Source organism: Lampris incognitus, chromosome 13 (genome assembly GCF_029633865.1).
Source record: "Lampris incognitus isolate fLamInc1 chromosome 13, fLamInc1.hap2, whole genome shotgun sequence".
In the NCBI taxonomy this organism is placed as follows: Eukaryota; Metazoa; Chordata; class Actinopteri; order Lampriformes; family Lampridae; genus Lampris; species Lampris incognitus.
In genome coordinates this window covers 14,729,610-14,752,618 of record NC_079223.1, presented here as the reverse complement: position 1 = coordinate 14,752,618, position 23,009 = coordinate 14,729,610, and the positions used below count along the sequence as shown (strand labels likewise).

The window sequence follows — 23,009 nt, the reverse complement described above, 5'->3', positions numbered from 1 at the left end:
ACAGCAGTAGGCCTTTCCAACAAGCCCCTAGACACCCACAGGTCCTGACACTCCCCCCCTCCCCCACCACAGTGGACCTTCTCTCCACACCACGATATGACATACACCTACACATATGCACATACACTCACATGCACAAAGTGCAATATATCTATCTGTGCCCTCTGTACAAGGACATTTTTGCATAAAGCCCACACTACCCTGTAAATAACTCTTATTCTACAACAACTTCTCATTTTGTAAATAATTTCTAATTTAAAATTCTCATTTAAGTTTGTAAATGGAATATTTGCTTCCCCATTATTACACCTATATTGCGCCTATTTTTTAAATTTTTATTTTATCTGTTATATATATCTAATTATTCTTTTGACTTTTATCTTAACTATTTGCTGTTAATTATTCCCTCTTGCACCAACATACCAAGAGAAATTCCTTGTATGTTCTAGAACTACTTGGCAATAAATCTGATTCTGAGATATCATGATATATCAGTATCATGTAAAATGACATGTTATCATTATAATTATATTTTTTTATGTTTTCCATATTGGCCAGCACTACAACAGCAACAACAATCACACACACACACACACACACACACACACACACACACACACACACACACACACACACACACACACACACACACACACACACAAAACCATTATGCATACGTAGCTAGATGGATAGACAGATAGATAGATAGAAGGGGTGGGACGATTCACAAATCTCACGGTTCGATACGTCTCACAATTCAGCACTCACGATTTCGATGATGCCTTGGTAAGCAAGAGACAATACACCATTGCAGTTCTCTATTTTTCATTTATTTTGAGAATTAGGCCCAACATTTTGGCATTATCAAGGCACGTATTCAAACGTAATGCAAGTGAGAAAGTTCTAACAAAATTTTGTGCCACCTTTTCTTGTTGTGTAACACAATTGCTTTACTTTAAAACGTTTAACTTTAAAAACTACTAGAACGACCAAGGCGGTCATTATGACTGTTTTGGATTTTAAAAGTTTAATATCTTTGTGAAAAAAAAAGATACAGACCTGCCACTCCCTGAATGCTCCTAAAATTGCATATATATATATTCGCTTTAAAACGAGTTTTAGATCAATTGCACAAAAAAGTTACGATAAGATCTCCATCAAACGACCATGAGCGGTCAAAATGACCACGTGTATTTTGTGCGTCATCGTGCGCGTCATGTCACTATTTATGACGAGTTGTTCGTGTCATTTCCTTCGCAACGTTCAGTTTTTGTTTTTTTGGCTTTTTTTACATTTCATGTTTTATAGGCCTTGTTATGCTTGTTAGGTTAGCAATATGCGTTTTCCGTTTTGTTTTTCAGGCATTATTTGCAAAATGTCTGGGTACAGACGCCGTTTCAGACGCACCATGACTTCCACCGAGGTGTTGCAGTATTTACAGGCGTTGGACAGCGGCGATATTGTAACGATCATGGCTGTCTAGAATCGCTAGCCCGTTGGCTAACAGGTTGGACCCTTTAGTCGATTGGTTAATGTAGTCGCCCGTGGTGCAGAAGACCCGGGTTCGTGTCCCGGCTGCGGTGGATTACCAGCTGCCCCCTGAATTTGCTATAGTATTAAAGTTGTTAAAATGTTGATTTTGGTGTCAAGTCGTTTCCTAACAGACATACTAACATATGAAATGCATTAATATCTCAATTGGGTATTTATCTTGACAGAATATAGAGTTTAAAAACCGGCGGTCATTATGACCGCCCATGGTCGTTTGAGGTAGGAGTGAAATCCCGGTCGTTCTAGTGTTAATAACAATAGATCTCGCGAAATGGGGAGTGTCTCCAACCGTGAAAACCGTCTCGAACTATTCGGAATTCGATCCAGTATCATCCCACCCCTAATAGATAAATAGATAGCTAGACAGATAGATAGATGCTTGCCAGAAGAAAACAAACAAAACAAATGAGGGGACCGAGGAGAGAAAGCAGAGGAGGAGAAGACTGACAATTTGGAGAAGAAGAGAAAAAGAAAGAAGACAGCATTTTCAGACTGCTGATCTTATACAACAGTCTCTTTCTGTCTCTCTCTTTCATCCGTCTCTCCACGCCATGCCAGGATCCCAGAATACACTCGGCGGATGCTAAAATGGGCTTTGGGCCATGTGATGAATTAGCCTGGGTGTATTTGGGGAGCGAGAGAGATTTAGATGGAGAGAAAGTGGGTAAGACGAAGGGGGAGACAAAGAGAGAGATGAAAGAGGAAAAAAGACAGCGAGAGAGAGAAAGGGAGGAAAAGACAGAGAGAAATGGAGGAAAAAATAGCTCCTAATGTTTAATCACAGCGAGATCTAATACAGAACATGGCCTACAGACAAACCCACTGACCCTCGTTCTGATTTGCTCATCCATCATCCGAACCGTGTGTTTTTCTGTGTGTGTGTGTGTGTGTGTGTGTGTGTGTGTGTGTGTGTGTGTGTGTGAAGTGATAATGAACACGTGAGAAATCGCTCCTTAGGTTGCAGATAAAGCTGTGGCTGGCAGATTGGGAACAATTGAGACACAAAAACACACACGACTTTCTGTCTCTCTCTCTCTCTCTCACACACACACACACACACACACACACACACACACACACACACACACACACACACACACACACACACACACACACACACACACACACACATTGGACATCAGCGTGGGTTTTCCCAGAGATGCACAGAAAGGAACTACAACTACTCTCGTTATAATACTTGAGTTTTTCCTTCCGCCAGTACTTTTTTGAACATAATTTTTCATTGTGATAACTATTACATGGTAAAAATGAAAAGGCTAAAATGCAGAATCAGTGCGAATAAGTGATTAAGTGTTGGTGAGTGACACTGGGTGTTTCTGGAGAATTTCATTGTCGATGTAAATGTGCTTTGTTCATTCAGTGTTGGTCCAGCTTGTTCCTAATGATATGGGCCGTCTACTGGAGAATATTCCATATGTTGAGTTTGTAGCCATGAAAAGAACAAAAGTAACTCACAAAGTAATTACTCAAGTAGTTGTTCACTAGGAAACTCATTTACTCTGACTTGGCTCATTATCTACTTGTACTAAAGTAGCAGTACTTTAAAAACACATCCACAGGAATTATATAAATACGCTGACCAAAGTATTGTTTTCCTCCCTAAAAACATCATGTCACCCACTTCTTTTCTTGTTTCAAACAAATGGGACATTATATTATGGTCTGTATTCAAACACGCCAGATGAACGCCTCAGCAGACAATTCAGTTTGGATCCACCCAGACTGAAGACATCTATCCAGCAGCCAAAAAACCCATAAGCACTTATTTCATGACATTAATTTGGGGAAGACGGGCAAATCTGAACGTTTGTCAACATATACATTGCAAACGGTTGGTATTTTTTACAATTACTTTAACGAGTAATACAAAAGTGTAATCCATTAATTTACTGTTGGTTGATCAATCAATCAATCAATCAATCAATCAATTATCAGGAGAGGATCGCCGGCAATATGGAAACAGTATTTAACGTCTTCAATGTCGAACTCTGATATCCAACAGTGTGTGTGTGTGTGTGTGTGTGTGTGTGTGTGTGTCTGACAAGCATCTACAAACCTACACATCGACAAGAAGCGCTCTGGTCTGCAGGGCGCCAAACAAAAGAAACAGAGAAACGCGTCACTCCATTGTAGTTTCCTCTTTCTGTTGAGGGTTAACGGGTCAAACCAGGACTTCGACCTTTTGGGTATTGTATTGTGTTGTATTCTTTGTTAAACATAATTATAATAATCGTCATCGTTAAATGTATATATGGCGCTTTTCTAGACACCCAAAGCGCTTCACATTGAAGGGGGGCAACTCACGTCAGCCACCACCAAAGTGTAGCACCCACCTGGGTGACGCACGGCAGCCATTTTGCGCCACAACGCTCACCACACATCAGCTTGCGGCGCAGAGGGAGGAATCGTTGAGCCAGTTTACACGGAGGGCGATTAGGTGGCCAAGATGGAGAGAGCCCGGTTGGGAATTTTGCCAGGACACCGGGGAACCCCCTTACATGTTACCTTACATCTAGAAGAAAAGATACGGACCTCCTTAGCTCAGAAGTTTCCATTCACTTCTCTCAAATCCCCTTTTCAGTAAAACTTAGTCTCTTTGTTTGTTTGGATGTGTTCTCTGTCTTCTTACCTGGCATTCACGTCAGTTATACACGACCGGAAGTCAAGTTATTTCCAATGGCTGCTAGCGACACGAGTACACGCCGGCGACGTGGAAAAACCAAGCGCGGTGGCGACAACGGGAAAGTTTAAACGTATTCAGCGTTATGTAAATATTCCATGACGTGTAGGCGGGACAACCTAAGCAAACCAATCATTGGCGCGCAAAAAAAAATCATTGGCGCACGTATCTTTCAGTCCTACAAGAAACAGAGACACAACATTGGTTCCCACTCAACTTTCGTTCCCAGTGGAGACGAGATTGATCGCCGGTGTCTGGGTTCCCGGTTCTTGGGATCCATGATATTTACAGGCCGATATTTCCTCCGAGACATTTATGGTCAGTGGCAAATGAATGAATTGGACAATGACTTAAAACCAAATATGATACGCTAAAAAAAAAATAAAAATCACACTGACGTGCATGAAAACATGCTGCTTGGTTGGATAGCTATGTTTTTAGCATAGAAAGCTAAAATAGCCCTCTGATCAGTTTGCTATAAATCTGGATTCAAGTACAGACAAGACAAGCACTTGTCTTGAAGGATGTGAATGCAGGGTTAATCTGTCTCTCGTGTCTCTGTCTCACCGGAGTTAATTTCAGTTTGAGTAAATTCAGTTCACTCCTGTGGTTTACAAGCCATTCCTGTACTGAGCTGCTGGTATCAGTACAGGGCATATTACTACCTCGCTTAAACACTTATGGAGGAGTTATGCTTTGACAAACAACAGCTGGTTGGCAGTAAGAAACTGAGATTATGTATCATGAAACGTCATTACACATGGCAATTTATCATCAAGTCAGAACTACCCTTTTCCACCGCTACTAAGCCGTGTCCATCTCGCCTTCCGTTTCCATCCACCAATCTCCTTCAGCACCACTTTACTCAGCTGCTATGTATATATTCCCCTAATGATAGTCTCACCCCATTCATTCACCTTTGCTCCTGTCATTTTTGAGGTCCTTTTCATCCTCAGTGTACAACAGCACAATGGATGCACGAGCCAAAGAGCACCTTAAGCGTCCACATGCACACAGGTATCATAGTGCATGTATTTCATGTGGGCCTGGTGTTGAACACTGAACCATGCCAGTGTTTGCAGCATGCTCCCTCAATTATCATACCATGAAGCCACATGCACCATAGTCGTCTGCAATTTTCAAGGATAATTCCATTTTTTTTTACAAGCTGGGTATTTTTGTTGTCATTTTTGCCATTGTGCGTATCACTTTCTCACCAGCTTCATTCAGTAGATTGTGGGCATGGACCACCGCTGGACTCAGCTTTACAACGGTGTCTTATAGGACAACTGAACAGGAGTGACAGACATGTTTCAACAAGTCTAATTTAACCAAATTATCTAAACCAAGTATTTGGAAGTGAAAATTAGAAGTTATGATGTGAAATGTCCAATATGATCAATGGTGGATGACATTACTGATCTACTTCCTGGTTCAACCTGCAGGAAATAGCAGCCCGTACTTACCGTAGGTAGTAGTAACCATCCATAAACTAGCCGGCCAGCACAATAGAGAAGTCATAGATAATGGACAGTCATGGACACAGTCTGACTGAGACACTAGCGGGGTTTGTTGTTTAAAGGACACGTTTAAGACTCATGTTCAGTTGTTCCATAAGACACCATTATAAAGCTGAGTCCAGTGGTGATCCCCTGTCCAACATCTACTAAATGAAGACAGCGAGTAAAATGAGTAAACTATGAAAATAAAACCCAGGTTGTACAAAAACACAATTATCCTTTGAGAGGGGATGAAAAGAGAATATAAAATAAAACAAAAAACATGTAAAATAAAACGATAAAAACAAGTCATCAAAACCTTGCGCAGCTGTCACAAAGTCTGCACACAAACAGCCGGTTTAACGGAGAGCTGCATGGTGGACGGATGGAGAATGGAACGTCTGATAACATCAATGAGAGAGAGGGATGAAAAAGATGGAGAGAGACGGGAGAGCAAAATCTATACGTTCCCTATTCAAGGCTGTTTACTTCTTCATTAGGACTATTTCATCCACACACACACGCTGCCTGTACACCGACCCCCCCCCCCCCCACACACACACACAGGCCGTCATCCAATCAAGCAGGGGGCCTTAGAATCCACCTCTTCTTTTTACAACAGATGTGTAAAACAGTGACCAGGCTGGCTGTGTGTGTGTGTGTGTGTGTGTGTGTGTGTGTGTGTGTGTGTGTGTGTGTGTGTGTATGTGTGTGCGCGTGTGTGTAAAGGTTCCTCATCGGTTCTATTTCTTCTCATAAATCATAGCTTAGGTTAGTTTAGTGACATCCCTCAAAGCAAACTGTTTAAAAGTACACACACACACACACACACACACACACACACACACACACACACACACACACACACACACACAGAGTTATGGGACATGGGAAAATTAATTAAATGAAGAGTAAAGAGATGGGGGGGGGCTATAAATGAAGGAGTTGGGGGCAGGAGGACTCGTGGGTTTATTTTTAGACAGATCCATACATTCACTGCCAGCCCGGCGGCCGGCTGGAGTCTCCCTGGAGGAGAGACGGCAAAGAGGGGAGAGACCAACAGAGAGCAGCAAACGACAGAAAGTGTGGCTCCAGTTGATGGAGGGATGATGAAGAGACAGCAGCCATGTTTGCAGTGGAGCAGTTTTATAATGTGCATTATGATGCTGCTGCATTAGCAACAGCAACATTTGATAAAACTTCCTCAATATTGCAGAGAAGTTATTACGCTCTGTTGAGGTGGGGGTTCTGCCTTTGACAATAACGCGTTTATGTGCTAAACCACATATCCAAACTACAAGAACACATATATCCAACATGTCCAAAAAAAACAAAACACTGTCCAAGAGAGCGAACGCCAGGATGACTGTCGGAACTGCAGGTCTGCATGGGCTAGCAGTTAGCTTAGCCTGCCCCGCTTCCGCATCCTGTCAGACCACCCGAGGAGCTCCAGGCAGGGCCGTGGTCTCTGGGCCCATCGGCCGCAGCAGACCAAGCTCCCTCAGCCGATCCAATGCCACCTCTTCCAGGAAGACACCTTCGACACACCTCCCTGTACTCCACACGACGACACCAAAAACACAGTCAAGACTAGGCGAGGCCGTCGCTAGACCAGTGGCGTAACCAGGAATATTTTTGTAGGTGGGCCTGAGTGAAAATGGGTGGGCCAAAATTTTCCAGCAATAATCCTTCAAACAAGACGCAAATTCGAACACATTACAGCAGTAAACACATAACACAGGTTTTTAGTACGCGACCAAGAAACATACTAAAACTTTAATAAAAACCCACTTAAACAAATACCACCCCAGTCATTCTCACCAGGCTCTGCACAACCATTTAAACATCACTGAGGAAAACAGCCCGACTCGGTCTAAAAGATCATGATACAACATGTAAGCTATAGGCCTATAGTACACGTTTTACAGCACAATGTGTAGACGCCGAGGGCGAGCGTTGAAGATCGAGATTATTTCATCATAGTCCAAAGAGTCAGTAAGTTCCCTTTCAAAGGACAACAGGGATAGATTGTTGAGGCGTGCAGTTAGCATGGAAGATCTTAGACATGTTTTGATACGGCCTGTAGTGGAGAAGAGTCTTTCAACAGTACATGAAGTCAGGGGAATGGGGATCATTGCCCTTAACAGTCTGTTAATGTTTGGGAAAACGTCAGAGTTGCAGCTGTCCAGCACTTCAATGAGGGATGGGTAACACTGACCCCTCTCCACTTTACGACGCAGTGCCTGAATGAAAACGGTCCATTCCGAACCCTCAAATTTACCAAGTGCAATACAATGGGGGGGTTTGCTAGCCTGATGTTTCGAGCATGCCTGGCGGAGGTGCTTCCAATCTACAAACCCGCTTCGAAAAAAACGTGTTTTCCATATGGGGCTCGGGGAAATGCCTACACATTTTACAGAAAACAGCGTTCCTTGCTGAGCTGTATTCAAGCCACTTAAATTCTTCATACCGCTTATGGGAAAAAGAACGTAATTTTCCTGAAATGTTGGTTGCGGGGAACACTAATTTAGGCTGCGTGGGTGGCTCATCCACAGCAGACAAATCTGACGGTGGCATGGTCAAGGGAATCGTCTCACCGTCGTCAGAGGGGGGAGGAGAAGCTGCCTCCAACGGAGAAGCTGTAGCCTCCTCTGTCGTTCTCTCCAGCGGTATCTCACTCTCATTGGGCGGCTCAGTCGGTGCTGGAGCAGGTGTGCTTTCCTCCTCTCCATCCGTGGCTTTTTAAAAAAGCGGAAGATTGAACTTTGTTTTGCCATTCCATAAGTTATGGCTAACTGTTGGCTATTGGCTAGTTAGCAGCAGTGAAAAATACAGAGCGTGATGGTATGCGCGCTCAGATTTTGCAGTTCTATGTACGTAAAAGGGGCCGGCCTACATGCTTGTAAGCCAGCGTGATTGGGTGGGCCTGGGCTTGAAATGGGTGGGCCTGTGACAGGCCAGGCCCACCCGTGGTTACGCCCCTGCGCTAGACCGCTCTCGGTGTTATCAGAACTGCCGGACCGCATGGGCTGGCAGTTATCCTAGCCTGGCCCGCTTCCTGTCAGACGGGCCTTGGTGTTTCCTCTTCAGGCGCAGCTCCAGGCAGGGCCGTAGTCCCTGGGCCCACAGGATGCAGCAGACCAAGCTCTCCCAGCAGATCCAGAGCCAGCTCTCCCAGCCATCAAACGAAGACACAAACTTAGACGTAGACGTGGACAAAGACACTGCATGGGCGGTACTGGGTGAGGCCGCCGCAAACATAAGTTCTCGCAGCCATCTTCCCACACTACTACTAGGTGAGGCAGCTGCAAACTTGAATTCACGCCGCCATCTTCTTTTTCCCCCATTTTCTTTTTTGACAGGTTATTATTTGCCTGAATCTAGGAATTTAATTAGATTTAATTTAATGTTTGATATGGATCGATATGTTGTTGAGGTCAGGCGACCCTGTCGACCAGCCTCTCTCCAAGATAAGCACGATGGATCATCATGCCGGTGTTACACCAAAATCGGCCACCGTGGTAAATTCGGACCTGCACCGGCACGCTTTGTGAACCCCCAGGATCAGATCCGTTTCCAGCGGAAATCTGGGCTTTGCGGTATGAACACGAATTCCTGACGAAATGAGAGATAACTGCTTCACAATTCATTTGCAAGTTGGATGGAAAAATAGCTACAGACAACAACAACCCAAAAAAAAGGGACAGAGAGGAAAGGAGGGAGACGGGGGTTACAGAGGAGGATTCTAGGAGGGAGGGATGGTTGGATGGAAAAAGAGAGAGAGGAGGAGGAGGAGGTTGTTAGTGTCTGGGTATCTTAGAGTTGGGGGGGGGGGCTCTGCATTCACACAGGATGACCCAGATGCAGCTGAATTAGACACAGCCTCTCACGGGGTGCACTGTGTGTGTTTGCTTGTGAATAAGGGGGGGAAAAAACCCGAGATTATCTTTGTGCATGACGTTGTGCGTGAGAGTTGGCGAGCTAATCTTACCGGAGCGTGTCGCAGGTTGCAGATTCCTGTTTGTTTGGCAGAGAAGCTGCACACGGCCGCCGTTAACGCGGAGCTAACAGTTTGTGTTTAGGCTCAGGCGGCGGCGCATTGTGCGCCGTAATGTGCACGGCAGCATGATTCAGGGTGGTTCACGATCCCACATGTGATGCAGGGTTTTCCAAGGAACGGCCTTTTGTTAAAGAGTGGGACAGAAAGAGTGACAAAGAGAGGAAAAGAGGAGAGATAAGGAAGGATGTTCTTTCACCACACACACACACACACACACACACACACACACACACACACACACACACACACACTCCCTGTGATGATGGGCTGTATCATAGCTATACTCATCTGGACTGTCTGTCTATCCCTCATTCTCTTCCTCCATTCCTCCCCGTCTCTCTCCCTCTCTGTCTCTCTCTCTCTCCTTCCTTCACCCGTCTTTCCTTTCCTACCGACTTGTGCTTTCCCATCCTCACACCAGCCGTCTCTGTAATCTTATCTCCACGTTTCTCTGTACCTGTCTGTTGCCATCTGTCCAGCTCACCTGTTTACGTTTCTCTGTACCTGTCTGTTGCTATCTGTCCCTCTCACCTGTTTACCCCCCCCCCCCCATCTGCCAGTCTGTCCATCTCTACCCGTTCGTCCGCCTGTACCCGTGTGTCTCAACCTACCTCTACCCGTCTAGCCTCACCTTTCTCGACACATGTCTATCTCCACCTGTCTGTCTGATCTGCTCCCTCTCGTCCTCTGTCGCTCCATCCTGTCCTGGGCTGCTCCCTCGGCAGTGCGTGTCCCCTCTTCCCCTCCTCTCTTTTCTCTTTCTGTCTATTTCAGCTGTGATGTTGTTCTGAGTCCCCGGGCTCCGGCAGCGCAAAGTGCTCCGTCTCCGCTCCTCTCCTGCCCTCCGATGGAGCGTGATGGACAGACGGATGGACGGATGGACAGAGCTACAGGTTATGTAATGAGATCATTTATAGGCAAATATTGTATAACAGACACAGCAAGTGCCCATTAGTGACTGTTCAACCCCTCTATACCATGACCATTTGTCTTGCTGACACAGGTCATTCTCTCTCTCTCGCGCTCGCTCGCTCGCTCACACGCACACGTGTTGCCTTTTTGTCGCAGATGGACGATGGCGGGACCTCTGCGTGAGTTGCAGGGCTCAGAGACGGTAATACTTGAGATAATAGCAACGCTGACATGTGTTTGCTCATATGGGTAATCCCGCTGTCTATAGGGCTTTGTCATGGGGCCAACTGTTCCCCCGCTCCACTCTTCCCAGAGGTGACGGGGATTAAGAGATGGATGGATATAGGTAGTAGAGAGCGATAGGTGGAAAGCGAGGCAGATAGAGAAGTGGATAGGCAGATAGATGGTAAAGATGGACAGAGAGAGAGAGAGAGAGAGAGAGAGAGGGAGAGAAATTGAAAGATGTAGATAGATAGATAGATAGATAGATAGATAGATAGATAGATAGATAGATAGATAGATAGATAGATAGATAGATAGATAGATAGATAGATAGATAGATAGATAGATAGATAGATAGATAGATAGATAGATAGATAGATAGATAGATAGATAGATAGATAGATAGATAGATGGATGGATGGATGGATGGATGGATGGATAGATAAAAACGACAGATGGAGTGCATGAGGCGATACTGAGAGACTTGAAAAGGGTGAGAATGGAGAGGTGTTCATGCACATACACGTGTCAGTGTACCAGCAAAGACATGGGAGAGCCTGTGTGTGTGTGTGTGTGTGCGTGCATGTGTGTGTGTGTGTGTGTGTGTGTGTGTGTGTGTGTGTGTGTGTGTGTGTGTGTGCACGTGCAGCGGAGCACCCTGAAATCCCCTCGGCCGGGAGCTATTTCCACTCACATCACAACAGATTCAGGTTTCCCATCCAGACGCCGTCTGTTTACTCCCTGGCCAAGCGAGTCCAGAGCGGACCTTCTGAAAGCGTGATGAGGTCATGCTGAAACAACCAAACCACAACGCCGCTAACCCCAAATCCACCTTCATATCTACACTTCTGCCTCTCAAACCCGCTCACTTCCAGGTACTCGCATGTCGTCCAGATGTGCGACGACACGGTAAAATCTAAGGCTCGGAGCGAGACTCGGATTATAATAAATACGTTTAAAGCTCCTTTTTCTTTCTTTCTGTAAACCTGCAGCCGGCTGAGATGGTTTGTTTATGTCACGGCAGATTCATGAGGGGTGAAAGGTCACTGTTGTCTATTACCAAAAGCAAACTAAGACCTCCTTGTTTTAGCGTCTGATAGTCAGCATTGATGGAAACATCCTCTTTTTTTCAAGCTCCAAACATTCACATGTCCGCAAATCCAAATCCTCCACCCATCATCTTCCCATGTGTTCTTCCACTGCACTGTGACAAATGGAGAGTTGGACGACGGTTCGGGTTCATTTGGGAAGTCACTCGTGCGGTTCATATGAGATGTTTTACACACGCGTCCGACACCAGCGGACAGGACAACGGGTCGTTCAGAGGGAACCGTGCTCGCGGAGACGGCTGTGGTTTGTTTTGAGGCTCTGCGGCTTCTCCAATAGGAGATAAATCACACAACAGAGCAGCATAAAGATGATTAAAATCAATAATTCAGTGGAGGCCCCAGGAGGCCCTCCTTCCTTTTGTTGGGAACTATCATTATTATTATTATATTCACATGTTGGCATGTTACAGCCACATGTGGACCTCGCTGGTTTTGGTCTCAGATTGCTGCCCCAGCAAAGTGGACGAGTGTTAATATAAATATCCAGCTACAGGTCAGATGAAGGAACCCTTCCTGCCACAGGACAGCCATAACCGGGGTTCAGCTCACACAGCAACGCTAACACTAAGCCATTTAAACGTAATAATCCAGACAAACAGCTGGTCGCGGCTTGGTTAAAAGGGTCTGCCGTGTTGGTCTGGGACGACTCGTCCAAGTTGAACCCGTCCTGCCATGTTCAGGTCCAGACCTGACCATCACACAGCCCTGCCACAGCAGGGCGGCTCTGCGTGAACACCGGGACATGTTGGGAGACGAGCCTCCTGCAGACAGACAGCAGGACAGCATTCCCCGCGGGACGAGCGAGTTCCCGTCAGGCAGCGCAGACCAGCAGACATCGCTCCCAATGCAAAGGCATTATTGGATACAGATGTTGGCCAACAAATGGAGGGAGGCATGTTTTGTTTTTGGGGTTGTTGTTTTTTTTTTTTTTTTTTTTTGCAGAACAATGAAAGAAAGCAAGTTTCTGAACTGACTGGCTGTTTCTCCTGAGAATAAAACCACCATGATGGAAACGACACGCCAGCAAATTAAGACACCCGCAGGAGGAAGGGCTCTGAAGCCATGCCACCCGCATCTCAGGGGATCCGAGATAAACACGGCCCATGCACAACACATCTTTAGGACGTTATGGGAGAGGGGGGGGAGGGTGACGCTCACCTGCTTTCCGAGCCAGGGACTGGACCCCTAAGACAAAGCCCAGCAGAACGCCGACGAAACACATCTGGACCGCGAACAACTCCTTCCTCTTTCTGCGCCTCGCTTTGCTCTTGCGCCGGCTCAGCATCACCCGCGGACCGGGGACTCCCTCCTCCGAGCCCGGCATCCATCCCACCGCAACCCCGGCCATGACCGCCTCCGCTCGTCTGCTGCGTTCCGGCGCAGCTCGGTGTGCGAGAGGGAAAAGCGGAGGGAGGGAGGGGGGAGATATATATATAGAGAGCGAGAGAGCGCGCGAGAGAGATGTCCGCAAAGTTGCACGATGAAAAAGAAGTGTTCGGTCGATATTTGGAGGGTTTTTGACGCGATGTTCCGGTGTTAAATGGCTTCGGCGCGGCGGAGCGCAGGTCGGCGTCGCGGCTCCATGGACGCGTTCAGCCCGCAGCGGATCCTGCAGGACGCGGTCGGACTCTGATCTCGATCCGGTGTGGTTCCGGTCTGAGAGCCGGAGAGACGTCTGGCTGCAAACCGAGGGGAGGGGCGTGCGTCATTAGTGCGCCGCTGCGCGTGCGTTCGCCGCCTCCCGTGTTTGTGGGCGCGCGCACGCAATATTACTATGCGTGTCTGTTTAAGAGGGCGAGAGGGAGAGAGAGAGAGAGAGAGAGAGAGAGAGAGAGAGAGAGAGAGAGAGAGAGAGAGAGAGAGAGAGAGAGAGAGAGAGAGAGAGAGAGAGAGAGAGAGAGAGAGAGAGAAACATAGATACATACAGAGACATAGAGACATACCCACTAATTATCAAAATTAAAAAGAGAGCTCTTCAGTGTTCTAGTCACCTACAGTAAGTGACCCCGACACGCTCCATAACAAAGTCCTCAGCTACAGACAGACTAGAGGAGCCCCTCAGCCAACTGGTTCTGGAACTCACAAACACAAGGAGTGCCCACAGACTGAAACCCCATTAGGCTAAATCAAATTATAAGAAAACAAAAAGAAAACTCCCTGACACATTGGAAAGAATGAACCAAAAAACCAAAACAAACTGGAGTGCAGTTTGGCCCTACACAGTGGCAGAATACCTGAGCCCCGGGACTGATCCAACAGGAAGGAGATCCCGGACCATGTACAGACTCAGGGAGCACATGCTCGCCATGGAACGAGGCCTCCACAGGCAGAGCCGGGTGCCTCAGAGACAGACACACATATATATACTGCCCACAGACTACAAACACCCAAACAGATTGAGAGAAGAGGACTAACAACAGAACCCTTCCATCATGGAAGGGTTCTGTTGTTAGTTCTGTTGTTAGTCCAGCAGATATGGAAGTTCCGTATCTGCTGGGGGAGTACAGCGATGTGTAAACACAGCAGCAAGATTTGTGAGCTTGTGGGCGGCCACATTAATACAACCACCTGAAGACTGTCAATCATCCGTCAATCATCGGTGTTTTCCTTCATGGACCATGTGTACTGTATCCATCTCTGTACACGGACATGCTGCACACACAGAACAGGTTCCTTTACATACATTTCTTCAAAAAATACATTTGTTGCGTGTTTACACTGGTCTTGGAATTTTTAACTGCAATGTCCACATTTTACTCATTTTATTTTAAGCCGTCTCTACTTACACACACACGCACGCACACATGCGCACACACACACACACATATATATGTTTCAAGTTAAATTTACCTATTTTTATTTATATATGTGACTACAATGTTACAGTGTGACAACCTCTTTAAATGGTATCTCTTTATTCTTGTAGATCGCTACACCTATATATATATATATATGGAGACAGAAAGAGAGTTTGACTTATGAAAACAAATGTAATAATGTTACAAATTCACAGCAGCTTTGAAACAAAGAATCAGAGAACCAGACTGTTAACAAGACATATAAATAACGTTATTTAAAAAACAATACTAAACATTAATTCATCATTCATCACTGAACAAATGACATCATTATAACACCACTGATGTACAAACACAACCATGCTATTCATTAATTTATGAAATGTAAAATCAATTAAAACTCTACTTTTTACAAGAGAGGTGAACACAGGGGCTATTTCTTCACACAGTTTCCCTTCTATCTTGTTCTTTCTGGTGATATAGTATATGTTTAGCTTCACCAGCAAGGACGTTTAAAAGTCGCCACTCTGTTGCATGGATTTTCTTGTGTCCTGCTCTGAAAATAGAAGCAGGTTTAGACCACACTTCATTAAAGGAAGAAAACAAACAATCTAAAACACCAAAAGTTCCCTAAGTCTTCTGCAGTCTAAAAGCAATGAAAAACAGTTTCTACCAACCCACAGAAAGGACATCCATTAGAAACAATGTGATTAATTACAGAGATGAAATAATCCACTGCAACAGCTCCATGTAATATTACCTATTGGCTTGTAAGTCACCTGTAAGCCACCTGTTGACTTGTTTAAAGGCAGTTTATAGAGGACTCTCCAAACAGCCTTCACAATGTTGCTGATGCCAAGTTTTTCCCTCCAAACTGTATCTATTTTACCATTCAACTTATTTTCATTTAAAACTTTTACACAACATCTGTAGATTGTTTTTCCATTCACAGTATTCTGAGCTAAGTCTTGGCTGTATTTGACATCCAACAATAAGCCAGTTGGTAACAATCCCAAATTTGGAAACAAGTCCTCTTCATCTGAAAACTCCTCACCTTCCAAAGCATTTTCAGCAGTTCATTATCTGATTTTGTTAATTTTTTAGTCCAACCATTTAAAATGGTCCTCACATGGCAAACAGATTTCAATCCAAACAGTGCAGCCACAGCTACAGCTACAGTGTTCATAAATCCAGGTCTAGCTACATCCACTATCCGTCTGAGAGGTGTAGCACCAGCAGAACAGTGTGTGATGGAGGCCTGGTGTTCTACTGTCCTGTATGTCTAGTCTGGATTCACCAATAAGATGTTCCTCCAGTAACCAGTACAGGGAGACTGATGGCTCCAATCATCTCTTTTTAAAAAGGTGCCACGTCTTAAACACTCCCTTACAAAAGTCAGGCAAAGACGACAAATTTCAAAACCTAAAATCCATTAAAAACAATTCAGTGTCAAGTCCTAACTTAGCTGTTCTTCTCAAAATGCTAGTTGCAAACTCCTTCCAAACTTGGTATTTAAACCCAGTCAGATATTTCTGTGCAAATTGGAAACAAAAAGTTGCCACTCTATCTGCTCGGTGTACCAGGCCTTGCCCTGCCTCTTGCTTTGGTAAGTAAAGCACACTTGGAGGTACCCAGTGCATCTTATCCCAAAAAATAATCTACTAAAACTGTTTGTAATTTTTTGGGGTAAACCAGTAGGTGGCTTTATGCAGGCTAAATGATGCCATGGTGCTACAATATTATTGATGACTAGAGCTCTTCCTCTAAAATACATCTGAGAGAGCAGCCATTTCCACTTGTTTAACCTTCCTTTCATCTTCTCGAACATGCCCTCCCAGTTTCTCTTAACAACACCCAGATATCTGATACCATCTTTTTTTCCATCCCAAACCCCCAGATAAAACTGGAAGACCACCAAATCAGTTTCGAACTGCCAGTGCTTAACTTTTTCTCCAGCTTACCTTTGCAGCAGAAATAAGACCACATTCAAACACAATTCTGTCGACAATATTAATTTCAGATTGGTTTCTAATCAGGACCATGACATAATCAGCATAAGCAGATAAAACATGAGCAGTATCAAAACCTGTGTCACGGGGTTCACACCTGGTAAAACCAAACCATCAATACAGGACCTCATTTTGTAACAAGGGTTCAATAGACAATGCATAGAGCATTCCAGATAGAGAGCAGCCCTATCTGACACCTCTGTGTACTGTGAAGGGAACACTCACCCCCCCATTTATCTTCAATAACACTCTGAATGTCTCGCTACAAAACCTTGATGATACCAATGAGACGCAGGCTGAGACCAAACCGCTCCAAAACCTTCAAGCGGTAAAGGTGCTCAAACCTGTTAAATGCTTTTTCTTGGTCTAATGAGATGAGACCAAAGTCTGTGCCAAAGAACCAGAGACATCCAAAACATCTCTGATTAAAGACACATTGTGTATGATGGACCTACCAGGCACACGCTAAGTCTGGTCCAGGGGAATTACTTCATCCATCATGTGTTTCAACCAGTTAGCCAGAGCCTTGGACAAGATTTTATAATCTGAACAGAGGAGGGAGACTGGCCACCAGTTTTAATGTCCTGAAGGTCTCTTTTCTTCAGCAGCAGAGTAATGACTGCTCTCCTGCAGCTCAGAGGCTGAGTCAGATTTTCAAAACTTTAATTGAAATCCTCCATAAGGTCTCAACCAAGTTCATACCAGAAGGTCTTATAAAACTATAAAGGAAGATCATCAATGCCCGGGGCTTTTCCTCCACCCATCCCCTGCAGAGTTGCATACAGCTAAACCCAGTGGCTCCTCCAGCTCAGGATAATCATCTCTGGAGACTCAAACACCCGTTCGTTCTGTACATACTCTGTTTTTTAAAGCTCAGAGTAGAATTGCGTTGCCTGTCTTCAGATTCTGTTAGGTTCTGTGAGTTCTTCTCCATCAGCTGACCTTAAGGTGTGGATGTACCTGCTCTGCCTATTCTTCTCCTCCAATCCAGAGAAAAAACTTGGATGGAGCTTCTATCTGGTTGATGCTCTGGAAACGTAAGTGAACCAATGCTCCCTGAGCTTTAGTGCCTAGATCCACTCACAAAGCTTTTTTGGATTTGAGAGCTTCCATATGCCCTCGATTTCATGTGGACTCAATTAACTCTTGGAGTCCCACTATCTCAAACTCTAGCGCTCTGAATGATCTAGTATTATTTTGCATGAGATTCATAATGTATTGCTGACAGAGCTGCTTGATTTGAACCTTTCCACAGTCCCATCACTGTCTCAAAGAAGCAAAACATATTTTCCGATCTATGAACCCTCCAAAAAGCTAAAAACATCTTTAAAATTAGCATCACACAGTAGATTGATGTTGAGATGCCAGTATGCAGTCCATTTTTTAACTTTTGTAATAAAAGCACTGCAGAGTAATCACTAAAATGTACAGGTGAAATGCTACACATCTTAAGAACGGCAAAATGATGTCTGAAACAGTAAAACCTATCTAGTCTAGCCAGGGAAATAACATTTTCTCTTCTATCAGCCCAAGTGTAATGTCTGTCTTCACTGTGCAACCTTCTCCAGATGTCCACTAAGTCATGTGTTTTTTATAACATTATTAATTACTATTTGAGAGGCAGCATGACGTTCAACATGGTTCCTGTCTAAATAATCATTTTGAGTACAATTAAAATCACCTCCTAAAAAAAATAATAATCTGAGCTACAACTAGACAAAGTGCCACTTAAAGTGTTTATAAACTGGACTCTAACTGAGCTGACATCTGGAGCATATACACTGATAAAAAATGAGTGTGAAATACTCAAACTTGGCTCTGACCGCCATCAGTTTTCCCTCTATCACTTTTTTAAGTTAATAAAAAACCGGCAGGCACTTTTGGAGAAGAGGACAGCTACTCCTCCACTCACTGAGGTTAAAGAGCTTAAAATGGCTTCCCTGTCCCGTTCTGACCTCCAGTCAGTTTCGCTGGACCTGTCTCTGTGTATTTCCTGGACAAACATCACATCAACACGTTTCAGCTTCATCAATACATACAGCTGGATCCTTTTCCTGGTGTCTCTAGCTCCATTTAAATTCAATGGGCCAAATTTAAAATAATTGAGAAAAATTAAATAAAATAAGGAGACAACCAGATGGCACATACGGACTGACAAAAAGAAATCCTTTTGCTTTGATTCTTCTCCATCTTCTTCAATCAGCTCTTGCATGACCTTGACCATTATTTTATTCAATCTATAAATTTCCTGCTCAGTAAAACCCCCTTCTCATTTTGTCTTCATTTTTGATCTGACCAAGTTAAGAAAAGTCGCTTTATCTGGAAAGTAATTTCCCCTTTCACACCTTTTGTATTCTTTGTTGTTTTTTTTTGTTTGTTTTTTGTAGGAACTGTTTTATTTTTTAACCCATAAGTTTGGTCACTCACACTGTCTGTATTGGAGAAAAAAAGTCTCCATCACTGGGGTCACACTCCATCATTTTCCCCTTCACAGCCAGTCTGTTTCTGTTTTTCTTTGCATATTGTCACCTTCTTCTGTTGAACCACTGTTGTTGATATCAGATTTTCTTTTCTGACGAGTGACAGTCAGACTGCATCTACCATGTCGATTTCTACACTTTCTACCAGAATCTCGTCTAGCCCAGCCTCAGCTTTCTTACAGTCTTCCTTCTTCTCCTCCCCTTCAATGTCTTCATCACCACCACTTCGCAGCAAAAAAAAAAACGTCCCCAGCACGCCCCCTAAAGGACCTCTCCGAACGTCCGGTAAATGTCATTGTGCAGAGTTATCATTACGTCATCTCTGTAAAGTTCCGAAGTTACGTCACGGGGACGTTACAGAGGCGTCAGGGGGAAAGTCCTTCTGACGTCTACGTGACGTCCCCGTGAGGTAATTTCGGGACTTTACAGGGATGTCCCGCAATAACGTCATAGGCGGAAATCCCGGGGGGGGGGGGGACGGGAGGGACACGACCCCCCCCCCCTTCCTGGGAAAAATAGGATATACCCCCCCCCCAATATTTCGCCCCTGGTTACAGCACTACTTTTGGTGTCCTCCTCAGGAATTGGGCTTGAGAAAATGTCATGTAATTGTCCCCTCCAAAGTCGATATCAGATTTTCGCCCCTGTCCCCTAACTGCTGTCGCCTCGCAATAACGTCCCGAGGGTATTTCAGGGACATTAGGGGAAAGTCTTCTAGACGTCCCCGGGACGTCGTAATGAAAACCCTACACAATGACATTTGCCGAACGTTCGGAGAGGACCTTTAGGGGACGTGCTGGGGACGTTTTTTGTTTTGTTTTGTTTTTTTTGTTGGCTGGGTTGTCTCACTGCTCTGTTGAGACTCACTTGCCTCCTTTCCTTCATCACTGATGACTTCACTGTTTAAAGCCTCTTTGTCTCCAACAACTCCACTTCCTTCCTCCACTTTTCCACCATCGCTTTTGTTGTCCCCACAAGGAAGGTGGGGACAGCAATTGTGGTAGGTGAAGTCAGAGGCAGCACCGGCACATTTATTACAACGCCGTTTGGGATGACGGCATTAGCCTTCACCTCATCCACAAAAATCCCCACTGCTCCATTCATTCTGGCCGCCGATTTAACACTGCTGACCCCGACAAGCTCCACCAACGCTAACACACACTCCTCCACTGGACAGCAGAAACTCATAAAGATCTTAAAGCCGTGTTTCTTCATCAGTTTGGAGAGCTCTGTGACGCCACAAAGTACACAAAACCAACGGGGGCGGGGGGAGTAAACAACGAACCGAAATAAATACACACCGCAATAAATAATACAGTGTGGAGTTAGAAAACAACGAGACAGGAGACGTGAGAGTAGACGTAGTCGAGGTAGTTTACTAGCTCCAACTTTACATGTCATATATTCGACAACGACACTGAACTCTCTGGACCGGAAGCGGAAGTGCATTCTCTCTTAGGTGAATGTCTCTAGTTATATGGATGTGGGTCACCACACAGGCCCCCCCAGAATTCACCTACACAAAACAATGCTAAACGGCAAAAGCGCAACTCATGAACATAAAAATAGACTCTACAACAGAACAGCCAATGACATAGTGCAAAGTCACGGGGAAAACAAGTGACGAGTCGGGGGGTGGACCCTGCGGCCATAACGGCTGCGCTTCACAGGAGGGGAAACAGATGGGGCCGAAACCCGGGCGATAGGCGGGGCCGAAGCAGGAACAGAGGCAGGTGCCGGGGCCGACCTAGGAGGGCGTCCCCGCCGCGGGGGTAGGGCCAATTGCATTGGCTCCCCAATGTCCAAGTGAGCAGGCTTGAGACGGTCTATAGCGACCCGCTCCGGCCTGCCCCCCATGTCCACCACAAAGTTCTTATCCCCCGCCTCCAGGAAGCGGAAGGGCCCGTCGTATGGGGGCTGCAGCGGGGACCGATGGCTGTCGTGCCTAATGAAGACGTACCTCGCCGATGGCAGATCCTTGGGGACGTAGGACCGGGGGAGGCAGTGTTGAGACATCGGAACGGGAGCGAAGGCACCGGCAGCGCTCCGGGACGCACTGAGGTGAGAGGCGGCCGACCAGGGAGTCGTAGCATCCGGAAGAAACTCCCCCGGAACTCGCAGGGGCTGGCCATACACCAGCTCAGCGGAGGAGGTCTGGAGGTCTTCCTTCGGGGCCGAACGCAGGCCGAGCATGACCCATGGGAGCCGGTCCATCCAGTCGCAGCCAGTGAGGCTTGCCCGCAGAGCGGCTTTCATGTCCCGATGGAACCGCTCACAAAGTCCGTTGCTCTGCGGGTTGTACGCCGTAGTGCGGTGGATCTTCATCCCCAGGTGCTCAGCGACCGCCGTCCAGAGCTCCGAGGTAAACTGGGAGCCCCGGTCGCTCGTGATGTCACCCGGTGTGCCGAAACGGGCCACCCAGCAGCCGATGAACGCCCGTGCTACCTCTGCTGCCGTCGTGGAGGACAAGGGAATAGCCTCTGGCCACCTGGTGGCCCTGTCCACAATAGTGAGGAGGAACGTATAACCACGGGAGGGGGGCAGGGGACCCACCAGGTCAACATTGACGTGGTCAAACCGCCTCTCTGGAACCACAAACGGCGCCAAAGGGGCCTTGGTATGGCGGTGCACCTTGGCGCGTTGGCACGCCGCACAAGAGCCGGCCCAGGCTCTAACATCCTTACGGAGCCCAGGCCAAACAAACTTGACGCTCACCAATTTGGTCGAGGCCTTCACTCCCGGGTGGGAAAGGCCGTGGACGGTGTCGAAAACTCGGCGCCGCCAGGAAGTAGGCACCAGGGGGCGCGGTTGACCGGTGGAGATGTCACAGAGGAGGGTGGTGTTGGCCGCGTCGAACGTCACGTCCTCCAGCCGTAGCGCCGTAGGGGTCGACCGGTAGTCTTGAACGGTCGCGTCCTTGGCTTGGTCCGCTGCCATAGCGGCGTAGTCGAGTCCCAAGTGAACGGCGTTAACAACCGCCCGTGAAAGGCAGTCGGCGACGGAGTTATCCTTGCCCGACACGTGTTGTATGTCCGTGGTAAACTCGGAAACCGCCGCGAGATGACGCTGCTGACGCCCAGACCACGGTTCTGAGGTTTTGGCCATACAGAACGTCAGCGGTTTGTGGTCCACGAAAGCGGTGAACTGTCGGCCCTCCAATAGGAACCTAAAGTGTCTGGTTGCGAGGAAGAGACCCAGTAGTTCCCTATCAAAGGTGCTGTATTTGCGCTCGCTCTCACGGAGTTGTTTACTGAAGAACGCCAACGGCTGCCAGCCCCCCCCCACCCACTGCTCACACACGGCCCCCACGGCGTAGTCGGAGGCATCCGTTGTAAGGGCTATGGGGGCGGCAGGCGACGGGTGAGCTAGCAGCGCAGCGTTGGCCAGCGCGGTCTTGGCGGCCACAAAAGCCTCGTCCATCCCCGAAGACCAGTCCAGCTCGTCCTTAGACTTCTTACCCCGCAGGGCCTCATACAGGGGACGCATGATGTGGGCGGCACGGGGCAGGAAACGGTTATAAAAGTTCACCATGCCCAGGAATTCCTGCAGCGACTGTACAGTGCGGGGGCGGGGGAACATGGTGACAGCCTCAACCCTGGCAGGGAGGGGAACGGCCCCCTGTGGAGTGATGTGGTGCCCGAGGAAGGTGATGGACGACTCCCCGAACT

General features: G+C 46.5%; 1 protein-coding gene across 1 annotated transcript in view; it reads right to left on the bottom strand.

The window, feature by feature from the left end:
• Positions 1 to 13,402, bottom strand: part of slc24a3 (solute carrier family 24 member 3) — a 109,241-nt gene extending 95,839 nt beyond the window's left edge. The window contains exon 1 of the mRNA XM_056291875.1: positions 13,213 to 13,402. Within this exon, the coding sequence (XP_056147850.1) occupies positions 13,213 to 13,402 (190 nt within the window). The remainder of the gene's footprint in view (positions 1 to 13,212) is intronic.
• Between the last annotated feature and the right edge of the window lie 9,607 nt (positions 13,403 to 23,009).